Genomic DNA, 13,751 nt, shown 5'->3' on the forward strand with positions numbered 1-13,751 from the left:
TGTTGCTAGCAAATGCATGCAAGGTTGGTGATGATCTTCCTTGTATGGCTTGGTTAATCTATTGACACAGCTTCTGTGGGTTACTGTAACCCAAACATGGGCCAGTGTGAGACCCTTGTGACAGCAGGGTTAAAAAGCAATGCAGTTGTCTGCTGTTTGTTCATCACTAGCATGCATCAAAGAAATACATACATTTACATGTTAATGTTGAAAAGCCCTTCAAATTGAAAGTCCTTCAAACGTGGGCGGGAGAACAACAGCATTTTCATCTCACAGATTACATTGAAACGAACACTACTAAAGACCCTAACTATTCAACCTTCTTAATGATCAATTACTAACACAATGATGGTCCTGAATCTCATTTTAATTTATTACCTTTTGACAGCAATAGAAATTACTAATATTTCCATCCCATTAACTCCCCAACCCAATTTTAAATACACTGCGAATAATAAATGGGAAAAGCGTAAACATTACTCACATGCAGACCTACACTGTATGTATCTCAACTTTCAGTAACTGAATTTGACAGCATGATCTAGTGTAACAATTAGCCATTGCTGGTTAATGATACATGAGGAGTAATTAAACCAGCTCTCAAAGTCGAGTTTTTCTTAATCTGACAAATACATTTGAGTCATAACAGATTGAGACAAACTGGGGACAAATGAGGCTGTGTGATGTACACAACTAAAATATTGTATCAAAGCCTAGTAATGTGAATAAATGATGGTTAATAAGTGTTAAGTAATAATGGGTAGTCACTACCACCATGGCGCTTTTATTAAATGTTTTATTCTGTGTTGATACAGAATCCACCCACCCAGCATCCACCCACCCAGCATCCACCCACCCAGCATCCACCCACCCAGCATCCAAATGCATTTAGTGTTAAACAATTATAATAATTAAAACCGAAATTGAAAAACTGAACTATTTTTCAAAAACTGGACTGAAACCGAACCAACCTTAAAAAGCACTAATCGCTCAGCACTAGTACTGTAGCTATTTCGAAATACAAGACAGTCTACTACTAAACTACGTAAATAACAGTATTCCACCACGATGCTTCCCTTATCCTCCTCTCATAAAATCCATATTGTCAAAAGGTCAGAGCCACTAGACATGAAGGATGCAGATTCGCTTGTCAATATACTCCTATGCGTATGAGCTATGAGTTGATGAGGAGCAGTTGAAAAGCTGAGATCGAAGGGGCAGGAAAGGGCCAAAGTTGAGTATAGTAGAGGGAGTTGCCTTAAGGACATCCCTCAGTATTACCTCTGCTGATCCTGTCAGCACAGTCCATAAACAAAGACCACATGCAGCTTCACATCCTCAAAACATATTTCCACATGAATTTGTACTTCTCACCCAAGATTTGAATGAAATTCCAAGATCCTATAAGACTGGCACCGCAACGGAATTGGCACTGAATGGTGTAGGACATACCACAGAACAACCCACATGTACATTAAATGGCTCCTTGGATAAGAACAGGATGAGACATGTAACATCAATGTGATTCTATTGGCATTAGCATACATTCCCCCTCAGTGGCACACGGGGGTCTTATAGGACAACAACGATCACAGAGACAGTCGGGGAGTTTTCGACACTGGAGGAGCGAACTAGGCCATGATAATTATAATAATGCCTGTTGAACATGCCTATAGGAAGAGGGTATCCTTGAAGGCTGACGGTATCGCTATATGACCAAGTGCAGACGTTAAGCCCTCTGGTCACCCCTATTCTCTATCTTGCTCTTCGTACCTATTCACTAGGAATCCTGAATCCGGGAATCCAGTGAACAAAACATACAGGCAGAGGGCAAGGAAGCAACACACACACTGAGAAAAAGAGAGAGATTTAGACAGATAGATGAATGGTACCAAACAAACAGGGATGAAATAAATGTATCTATGCATGTAGGATGTAAGCGGTACGTGCACAAAAACATCAAAACAACTCACTACATGGACACAAATGGTGAACAAGACTATTAGTCAATGTGGTTTGATCGTTGTTGGTAAACAGTGCTATCTTTCACATACAGTTGGGGGAAAATTGTATCAATTGGTGTTCATTAAATCATGTTGGACCTGAAGATCTGAAGTACTGGGTTCCATAGCTACCAACTATCCATTGGCTCAATGAGTAAAAGCTGTACTTCTTGGGTTGGGTATACTGTTGTGGTGACAGCTTTCAGTCCTCATAAGCACAAGTATATAATTACACTGCAACCCTGCTGTGATCCACATTGTAAGCTTAACTGACTGACCAGTCCCTCTCGACTAGAGCCACCGAACACACGCTGTCTGTCACACAATAGAGTACCACAGTATCAGTCATAATACCCATAAAACCTAGTGGTTAAACAAAGAAATGGTTCCATTCATTTTTCCACCATTCATTTCAGTATATCATTCGCAAGCATTCATTTTTCCCATAGGGGATTTTCGGGCTGTGTTTTGTGTAGGCTTACCCTGGCGTGACGTTATGATGACCATGTAAATCTCTCTAGGACAAGGTGATTTTTATCAATATATTCGCCTGTATTTACCCCTCCAAAATGAAATGCTTATTAGCTGCTAATGTGGCCATCATAAAGAACTACAAATGCCAGGATGATCTGGATGAGACTTTCAAATCGAGGCAAAGGTAAGAATCTCTGGATTAACTATCTAATGTTAGCTACATTTAATCCAGCATCCTGGAGTTGCCTCTTTACTGTTGACGTTGAGACTGGTGTTTTGCAGGTACTATTTAATGAAGCTGCCAGTTGAGGACTTGTGATGTGCCTGTTTCTCAAACTAGACACTAATGTACTTGTCCTCTTGCTCAGTTGTGCACCGGGGCCTCCCACTCCTCTTTCTATTCTGGTTAGAGACAGTTTGCGCTGTTCTGTGAAGGGAGTAGTACAGAGCGTTGTATGAGATCTTCAGTTTCTTGGCAATTTCTCGCATGGAATAGCCTTAGTTGCTCAGAACAAGAATAGACTGACGAGTTTCTGAAGAAAGTTCTTCGTTTCTGGCCATTTTGAGCCTATAATCGAACCCACAAATTCTGATGCTCCAGATACTCAACTAGTCTAAATAACGCCAGTTTTAATGCTTCTTTAATCTGAACAACAGTTTTCAGCTGTGCTAACATAATTGTAAAAGGGTTTTCAAAATTATCAACTTGGATTAGCTAACCCAACCCATTGGAACACAGGAGTGATGGTTGCTGATAATGGGCCTCTGTACACCTATGTAGATATTCCATCTGCCGTTTCCAGCTACAATAGTCATTTACAACATTAACAATGTCTACACTGTATTTCTGATCAATTTGATGTTATTTTAATTGACTTTTTTGTATGTTTTTAAGTACATTTCTAAGTGACCACAAACTTTTGAACGGTAGTGTAAGTATTCACAACTATAATAAAATCCCCTTTGGCAGTCTTTCCGGGTAAGTCTCATAGAGCTTTCCACACCTGGATTGTACAATATTTGCACATTATTAGTTTTAAAATTCTTAAAGCTCTATCAAATTGGTGGTTGATCATTGCTAGACAACCATATTCAAGTATTGCTATAGATTTGCAAACAGATTTAAATCCAAACTGTAACTAAACAGTAAAAAAAACATTCTAAAAACATAATTCCACTGATATAATGGGGTACTGTGTGTAGGCCAGTGACACAAATCTAATCAAAATGTAATCAATTTTAAATTCAGGCTGTAATACAACAAAATGTGGAAAAAGTAATGGGGTCTGAATACTTTCTGAAGGCACTGTATGTAGTGCACTACTTTTGACCTATAGGCCCAGGTCAAAAGTAGTGCACTATAAAGGGAATAGGGTGCCCTTTAGGACACATACAGGGTATCCAGATTGGCCATCAAATTCCACTGAATTCCACTGCTGCTGGAAAAACAATACAAAAATAATTGTGTGCCATTGTCATTGTAAAACCCGGGTGCTATTCTGCACTGGAAACAAAACGTGTAAATCAGGTGGTGTATGCCCTGCAAAATCTCATGTACAATACAGCGGCTGTGCGATACAGCCTGTTTGTTGCCCTAAACAAAGAAAAAAAGAAAAGTCTAAGAAGTGCTGACAAATTGCAGCCGACGGGCAGAATTCCCAGCAATGGAGAATTAGATTATTCTAACCAAGGGAAAGTAAAATACATGGTACTGTAATCTGTTGAAAATATACAGGGTGTGGCAGGTAATTGTCCCGAAACTGAAATGACTAAAGAATAATTATCTTTAAAGCCCTGGATCCTATCATGTACAGTAGATGCGCTGGCATTTCTCACTGGGGTCTAGTTCTAACCAGCTGCAAGTCAATTTCATTACCATAAACAAGCAAATACAGCTTGAAGCAATGGGATATTATTAGATATGTGTGAAACCACAGCAGGAACTGCATGGAGGTTGAATGTTGCATAAAGGTTGAACTTACTGCAATACTGCTGTACCTAGGGCTATACCTCCTGAGTCCTATTAACACATGCTAAACCCGTTACATTTATTTGAGGATCAAAGGCAAAAATTAAGTCTGGATACTAAATGTCCCCATATTCCCTATATACTGTAGTTCTCTACTTTTGATCTGGGCCAATAGGACTCTGGTCAAAAGTAGTGCACTCTATAGGGAATAGGGTGGCATTTGGGACCCATGATAAATGTGACCCAGCAAAGGGAATAATTCTTTGAACTGTAGGACCAGACCATTATGATCCCCTCTACATCAGACCTATGGCTTTGATGTGTTTGAAGTGGAGATTAACAGCTCGATGCAATGCTGAAATAATTACGTTTTCAATCTCAACTTGAAAAGGCATAGCCTGCATCAATCTCAACACTAGGATTCAAGTCAAGAGTGCATTACACCAAACAGGTTTCTTTTCGGCAATTGAAATTCTGAGTTTGCATTACACAAGGAAACCTTGTTAAACTCAGGAAGAGTATTTTAAGGTTTTCAAATGTACAAAATCGGATTAAAAGGAGAAAATACCTTATGTGGTCGTTCAAACGAAGCATAAACAGCATATCTACTCATCTAAGGCATGAGACAGTAAAGAGACAACTAAGGACACAGGAGTGTCTCTCTCTCTCTCTCTCTCCGAACAAACACAGGATAAACTCTGTGATTGTCTGGAAGAAAGTTGTGTGAAGCCTTGCCTGTTTTCCTCATTGAGTCTTCTTCTTGCCTTCCACTGCCTATCATTATCGTCACTATGCCCCAAACAAGTCACAATGCATTAGAGGCAGAGGCTTCTTAGATCACAGATGCACCACATATGCAGGAGGCAACAGGCCAAGTGGTGCAGTCGCAACACAACAGACAATAACTAAATTAATATTCTACACAGTGGGGTACAACTACTTCCTGCTCTCAGAGATCCCATCCTCACACTTTGGTTCTGTTGTTACCCATGTTCAGTTCACATTACTACCACACTAGACTGCACTGCACTGCACTACAGTGTAATCCAGGGGCACAACTTTGGTTTTAGAAGTGGGGGGGACATAATGATTATTATTATTATACATTTTTTTATCCAGTCGGAAAAACATTCCAACCAGCCTAGCCAAACTTCGGAGGCGTACGCATGGTCCTAAAGCACTGTTGCCTCGTTTTGTATCACATTCCAATGATAAAACTCGGGGGGGGGCAAAAATGCAATTTCAGAATGTGGTGTCCCCAATGAAAGTTGCACCCCTCTAACTCTCTCTCTTTCTCTCTCTTTTCTTTCTTCTCTCAGAGGGCCTGAGCCCTAGGACCATGCTTCAGGACTACCTGGCCTGATGACTCCTTGCTGTCCCCAGTTTCAACTGTTCTGCCTGTAGCTATAGAACCCAGACCTGTTCACCAGAAGTGCTGCCTTGTTCTGGACCTGCTGTTTTCGACTCTCTCTCTCTACCGCACCTGCAACTCTGAATGCTTGGCTATGAAAAGCCAACCGACATTTACTCCTGAGGTGCTGACCTGTTGCACCCTCTACAACCACTGTGATTATTATTATTTGACCCTGCTGGTCATCTATGAACGTTTGAACATCTTGGTCATGTACTGTTATAATCTACACCCGGCACAGCCAGAAGAGGACTGGCCACACCTCAGAGCCTGGTTTCTAATTACGTTTCTTCCTAGGTTCTGGCCTTTCTAGGGAGGTTTTCCGAGCCACCGTGCTTCTACATCTGCATTGTTTGCGGTTTGGGGTTTTAGGCTGGGTTTCTGAATAGCACGTTGTGACATCGGCTGATGTAAAAAGGGCTTTATAAATACATTTGATTGATTGATTGGTGTAATCCTCATCTTCATTCAATCCCAGCAGTCTAAACACAGTCGGTCCTCATCCTCACTTTACCCCAATGGACTGCACACTGTCTGAACTCTGAACATAGTTAGTCTCATATTAACACAGACTAATCAGAGAATGGGGGATACAATTATTTGGGAATAATACATGATCTAAAACACGATCAAAGTATAGATGGCTGATTCCTCACAAAACTAGAACAAAAAAAGACCATAACTTTTGGTGGTTTTCACTATATTTAATCCATTGAAGGTTCCTCTGGAGGAAGGAATGTTGACATATATTTGATATTTGTATCTTAAAGCATTATTGAGAAATAATATATTGAAGTTGGAATATTTGTGACATTTTGGCCTTACCCCGGCCTCCTTTAAGACTCCACAATATCCATAATATGTCATCTGTATGTGCCACAAAGTAAAAGTTAGTGTTACTTGAAGATATACAGCTTGCTCTGTAATATGAGTAGTATTATAATTTCAATAACACATTTCTTATAGAAATGTATTAATATTGAAAAGTATTAACATGAATATTGAAAATATACCATTTTTGATTTGGCTAACTTTTAAATGTATTGTTGAACATAATATACTCTACGGGCATATCAAAGTTCCAGAGTGGGACATCCATTTTTTTTTTTTTAAGTTATGGCCCATTTTATACAAAGGCATTGTTATTGTAGGCAACGTAACCAATCACAGCCCTCCTTTTACTTTTATCATCGCACATCCTGCAAATTACCAGCAGAGGGCAACCATTTTTAATACATTTTTCACTTTCACTCTGTTGGTAATGTTTACAAATTGGATCATAACTCTAAAAGTAGCAGATAGCCCACTCTGAAACTTTGATATACCCATAGGGTATATTATATTTGAAAACATATAGAAAAATTTGCCAAATCAAAAAACTCATTTTTTCTATATTCATATTTTCATTTTTCTATATTCATAAATGTATGTAAGAGATGTGTTATTGAAATACATAAAAATGACTCATGTTACAGAGAAAGTGGTAAAACTTCATTTGACATCAACCTTTGCTTTGTAGCACCTACAGATGAAACATTATGAGTCTTAAAAGAGGCCCGAGTGAGGCCAAAATGTCACAAATATTCCAACTTCAATTATTCAGAAATGATGCTTTAAGATACAAATATCTATGTCAACAATCCTTCCTCCAAAGGACCCTTCTACGGATTACATGTCGTACAAATCCTTTTTTTGTTCCAGTTTCATGAGGAATCACTCAGATAGCACATTTCATAGCTATCAGAAATAGCAGCATCGAGTGTAACGTTGCATCAGAGCGATCAGGAGTAGTTGCAACGGTAGCAAACTCAGTGACCAACAGTCCGTTGTGGGTAGGGCAAGCACTCGGATAAATACTTAAACCGCATGAAAGAAGTGTTACACGAGTCCTTTCAGGTCCTATTATTCCTGATGTCCATATGGATGCACCATGGGCCCTGCAGTCAGACACTGTGTTCTGGCCATCTGACTCTGTGTGACAGTGAGTGAAAGGCAGCATCTGGAGTACAGAAGAGACCAGTTACCTCCCGATAGCCAGTCGCTGTGCTTGGACTAGAATGAAACAAATATTTGGAACACATTTTCATTTAAAATTATCTGAGCCTTTCTACTGTACAAGCATTTCGCTACACCCGCAATAACATTTTATTTTTAGTTTTTCCCCCCGTTATTTTACCAGGTAAGTTGACTGAGAACACGTTCTCATTTACAGCAACGACCTGGGGAATAGTTACAGGGGAGAGGAGGGGGATGAATGAGCCAATTGTAAACTGGGGATTATTAGGTGACCGTGATGGTTTCAGGGCCAGATTGGGAATTTAGCCAAGATACAGACTACTCTTACGACAAGTGCCATGGGATCTTTAATGACCTCAGAGAGTCAGGACACCCGTTTAACGTCCCATCCGAAAGACGGCACCCTACACAGGGCAGTGTCCCCAATCACTGCCCTGGGGCATTGGGATATTTTTTAGACCAGAGGAAAGAGTGCCTCCTACTTGCCCTCCAACACCACCTGCTCTCCCATCCGGGGACTGACCAGGACCAACCCTGCTTAGCTTCAGAAGCAAGCCAGCAGTGGTATGCAGGGTGGTATGCTGCTGGAAACATCTGCTAAATATGTGTATGTGACCAATAACATTTGATTTGTATAAGAGGTGAAGGTGGTCAAGCAGAAGAAAATTCAAGGTGTTCCTACTTCAGTCTAGTGAGCACTGGTCAAACTCAAGCACTGCTGAAACACACAGAATGAGAACCTCTTCTGCAATCTCTGGTTGTCGACAAACCTGGTGGTCATGGAGGGCAATGGGGCCTGGCAGTGTTTGCTGTTTGTCAGCACTTTAACTAAATAATTAAGAATAATTGGGTGAATCCAGGTGAGTCGTGCTTATTGACATTTTAAAACTGCAGCCCTCTGCCGTTTGCGATTTCTGCTGCTGAGTGGTGCTGACTGACACAGAACAAACAGCATGACCTAAGCCTTGGTTAATAATGGTTGGATTGTCTGGTAAACTGATGAGGGATGTGCTGGTGGTTGGTTTAGCCATAGCACTGCCAACCTCAGACCATCTATGGCCCCTGGAGACTGGGGTTCGATCACTGCTTAAACCTCTGTCTCCCTCGCTCATCTTGACAAGACAGACTAATACGAACGTTGGCCATGCACAGCGGGCGGTCGTCCTATTGCCTCTCACCACAGAACATTGACTATTATTCTACACGATGAATGAATCACCACAGTTTGTGCAGGTGATCTACTGCGCACAACTGATGTTCATTATGGTGTGTCTGGTCTCTAACTCTGCATGGTGGGGGTTGAGAGGAATTACTGTAGAATAGTAAGTATTCCTCACCTCATAGTGGGCAACCCTCTGGGACTCGGAGATGAGCTGAGCGCTGCACACTTTACAGTAGGTGTCTGTGAAAAGCCCTTGGTCCACTTCTGTAGACTTCATCTGGTGGGAGAGAGGACAGACAAACAACAGCATGAAATATAACACTGGGTTGGAGGCATTTCAAATGAGGAATTCCGTGTAAGATGATATAAATGTGAAATTGCAGGATATAATGTGCCTGAATGCTTCAAGTGCAATGAAGGGACATAATGGAGCAACTAAATGAAAATGTAATTTCATACTTTGATAGCTGTTTAATCAATATTTCATTATATCAAGCACTGTGATGGCAGTAACAAATGCAGGGTAGGTTTTTTCCTCCATCCAGCAGGAAGTCATAACTGAATTTTATGTTGAATCAATAAACCCATTTTCAGGTAGCAGGTCGAAACCACGTCAAGGCAATAGTAAATAAATCAACACGACTGAGAACCCTGATAGTATTTATCTTGGAAATTTGCAAGGGATAATCAACGAGGGGCTTATGTGTTCTCTGGAAAATAATGCACAACGTGGAAGGTGTGTTGCACCACATGTTAGCGAAGTGGAACTCACCTTCCACGGAGTTGCATTTTTTCCAGACAACTCATAGAGCCCTGAATTGATTATCCCTTTTATACCAGGGCTATTAATTAACATATTTGCCACTAGAAATGTATCAATTTGCCAGTAGAAATGTGACAACATCCACTGAAGTAGCTATCAAGTTGACTAACTAGCTAGATCGCTACTATTGCCTTGGTAACCAAACAAACAGACTTGCTAGCTTAGCTAACCAAACCATCATCCTAGCTTGCTATTATGAAAATCGAATTCAACAATGCCAATAATGTTTTCAATTCAACTTTTGGTTTCAAAAGCAGCTCAAAAATAGAACATGTAAGAATGAACGTCATAGTCCTTCAATTAAACCGTGCAATTATACCGTGCGTTATAGGGAAACAATGCACGCTCTTGAATGCCCTTCAAGCTAATCAGAAAGGAAAGGATTATTCATCAATGGTGTGGTATAATTAAACAATAGGGCACGAGGGGGTGAGGTATATGGCCAATATACCACGGCTAAGGGCTATTCTTAGGAACCGTGGTATATTGGCCCTAAACCACAAACCCCCGAGGTACCTTATTGCTAATATAAACTGGTTACCAACGTAATTAGAGCAGTAAAAATATATGTTTTGTCATACCCGTGGTATATGGTCTGATATACCACAGCTTTCACCCAATCTGCATTCAGGGATCAAACCACCAAGTTTATAAATATAAATAAATGATTGAACTTCAGCTGGGGGAGATTTGGAAGGGGACGGCAAGATGCTCTTTGAGGGGTTGGACTGCACCCTTTCTGCTCTTGATCTCTCCCTCTCGTCTCTCTACTTCTGCTCTGCTCTCTCTATTATTAATTCAGCCATGCTGTCATTAGAGAGCTCACATTGCAGATTTGGGAACACTCATGCTCAGCTCATCCTTATTGACTTTGTGCAGTCTTCATTAGGCATGACATGACAGAACAGCAGAGATGTCAAGGAGGTATAAACTATGGTAACCCTTTTGGGCCCCTAATATCTCTCCCTATAAAGTGTAAGGAGGTATGTAAGGACAAAGAGAAAGAGGCGAAAAAAATGGAACTGATTAAAATACCCGGTTACTTAAACTTCAATCATTGAACGATATAAGTGAAACGTTTCTCTAAAACAATCAATAATTGAACTGATTGCATAAGATACATTTGTCATAGAAAATTTAAGTGAAGAATCTGCAGTATGATTTTTACGGCCAGGTTATGTGACCTGACTGTGATCTGTAATGAGTAATAATCATGTGGCTCACCATCTTTAATTGGCTCTGTTTCCAGAAAATTTACCAAGTCTCCCTCAGAAATTCTACTCCTCCCAGAGGCAATTCTAATGACTTGAGCAGTGGTCAGCAGGAGAGACCAGGGCTGTGTCCCAAATGGCACCACAGAGTCAAAAGTAGTCCACTATATAGGGGAGAGGGTACCATCTTATTTTATTTGTGACGCAAAAGCTATAATCTTTTAAACTCTTAGCACCCCATACAGTATGTATGCCTACACACTATACTTTAAGGCCAACATTTAAAGGGAAATATCACCACATACCTAAATAATCTGAGCTCAATCAAAACATGGAAAAATATCCCTTATGTCTGTAATGTCTTTATACAAAGGTTTAGACGTATCCAGTTATTTGTCTGATGTATGGTTATCCCAAATTGATGCATGCATACCTTATTGCCATCTCCAAATCACTAGCCTAAATTAAACAAATAGGCTGACATAACACTTGTTTAGGAAAAGCGGTTGACCTACAGGAAATAGGCAGGTATACTGTCACGTTCTGACCTTAGTTCTTTTGTTATGTCTTTGTTTTAGTATGGACAGGATGTGAGTTGGGTGGGTTGTCTATGTTCCTTTTTCTATGTTGTCTTTTGCGTTTGGCCTGGTATGGTTCTCAATCAGAGGCAGGAGTCGTTAGTTTTCTCTGATTGAGAATCATACCTAGGTAGCCTTTTCCCACTTGTGTTTCGTGGGTGATTATTTTCCGTTTCAGTGTTTGTACCATTTCGGGACTGTTTCGGTTTTCATTTTCATTGATTCTCTTGTTCTTTTGTATTTTGTATTCAGTCTCATTAAATTATATTATGGATACATACCCCGCTACATTTTGGTCCTCTGATCCTTCCTACTACTCCTCCTCCTCAGAGGAGGAAGAAGAAACCCGTTACATATACGGTCTAGCGATAAACTTTTCAGATTTAGGGCGGCCTATACATTTCTCTCCTTTTTCTGTTTCTATCCATCATTATGTGTAAATAAATCATGAGCCCGGGGATGGAGCCAGTTGCTCCGGATTATTTATTTGTGTAGCCTGGAGTAACAGATAAAGCAAATTAATCAAATAAACAATAAGAAAGGTGAGGAGGAGTGAGGAATGTGTTAGAGGACAAAGGCAATCAGTTACCTCCGTAAACTCCCGATACAGTGGCCTAGGATACACCACCGCAGCCCTCAACATTGTTTTTGTTAATTATAGGAAATTTGCTTTCAAACTGCATAATGTCCTCTCAGCCTCATGGCAAAATGTGTAAAATAGCAGGAAATTAGCATTAAAACTGAAAAAAATTCTCCCTCAGCCTCATGGCAAAATGTGTAGAATAACATGAGATTAGCTATAAAACTACACATTTATCTCTCTTCGTGGCAAAATGTGTAGAATTGCAAGAAGTGAGCTGTTTTCCTAAATATAATAGTTTTCCTAACTGCACTACGCCTTTGCCTCAATACAGATTTTAGGATTCACATAATTCAATTCAAATGGCTTTGTCTGGTTGTCACCAGTGTGGCAAAGTGTGGAGTTAGGCACTTGCCAGCGGGCGTGTTTCAGACCTGAAGGACAGGGGTGTATTGATTATGCTTATTCTGTTGGAAAGCTTTTATTCTGTTGCAAAACGTTTTGCATCAGAAACCGTTTACTCCAAACGGAAAACAGTTTGTAATGAAAACAATAGGTTTTATTAGACATATTGAGGTAGGTTCCTTCCGTTTGGATCTTGAACGGTAAATTGTTTTTTTATTGCAAGATGTAATGAATACACCCATGGTGGAGGAGGCAGGGTTGCAGGCAAAACAGGATATACAAATAAGATATTCAGGTAGTAACTTTAAAAGAAAAGGCCTAGCTCATTCATCAGAACATCAATCAATGTCACACCGATAGGTTACTTAGCATCACTTCAGATACTTATGAAACAACACCAATTAAGTGAGTGTTTGCACCATACCAAAAAAAAGGTTCAGCACAAGCTGTTCAAAGTTTAAGTTCTCTGTAGTGCAGTGCGTTGGCTGGCCAAACAGCTCACACACAGCCAGCGTTTGTGTCCTCTCACATGGTTGTGGTGCCCACAGGAGTTGTTCTTCTTTGTTGGGGTTTAACGACAATTGGCATCCAATATTAAAAGTGCATTACTGACACCAAATGTTTTACTTCTTCTCTCACAGGTTGGATTGCAAGACGCACCCCAGATAAACAAAGACATATGAAAGAATCATACAGTATACAACAATACCCACCCCATCCCACGAACAATGTACATTTTCTGTGACCTGCGTTCTACTTGAGTCGCACAATTCATGCCCATCGCGATGAAGGCCAGGAACCTGGGTTTTTCAATGCACAGTTGCTGTGGTCCACAAGTTAAAATGGGAACAATCCCTGGGTTTATATAACAGTCTGTTCTAATCTTGGTAACCCTCTGAATTATTTCATTTGAATTGTCCCATTAAATCATAGTACAGGATGAACTTGTTCCAGACTGCCTTTTCACCTTTAGGCATTTTGTGTTGCTTGTTCTTGAAAATAATGTGACCTTGGCTCTGAGTTGCAGCTAGCGGCAGGCGGCACAGTGCCTGTAAGCTGTTGCATCAGCAGGGAAGGGAGGCTGGCATTCAGAGCTCCAGTGTGGAATAGGAGAGGAGC

At 40.4% G+C, this 13,751-nt stretch overlaps 1 protein-coding gene across 1 annotated transcript in view; it reads right to left on the bottom strand.

Moving 5' to 3' along the window:
• The window catches only part of zmat4a (zinc finger, matrin-type 4a), a 148,874-nt gene that overhangs the window by 106,554 nt on the left and 28,569 nt on the right, over positions 1–13,751 (bottom strand). Inside the window, exon 2 of the mRNA XM_021606382.3 lies at positions 9,211–9,312. Coding sequence (XP_021462057.3) covers positions 9,211–9,312 — 102 coding nt within the window. The remainder of the gene's footprint in view (positions 1–9,210; positions 9,313–13,751) is intronic.

Source organism: Oncorhynchus mykiss, chromosome 6, assembly GCF_057628025.1.
Source record: "Oncorhynchus mykiss isolate SJ-2025 chromosome 6, ASM5762802v1, whole genome shotgun sequence".
Lineage (NCBI taxonomy): Eukaryota > Metazoa > Chordata > Actinopteri > Salmoniformes > Salmonidae > Oncorhynchus > Oncorhynchus mykiss.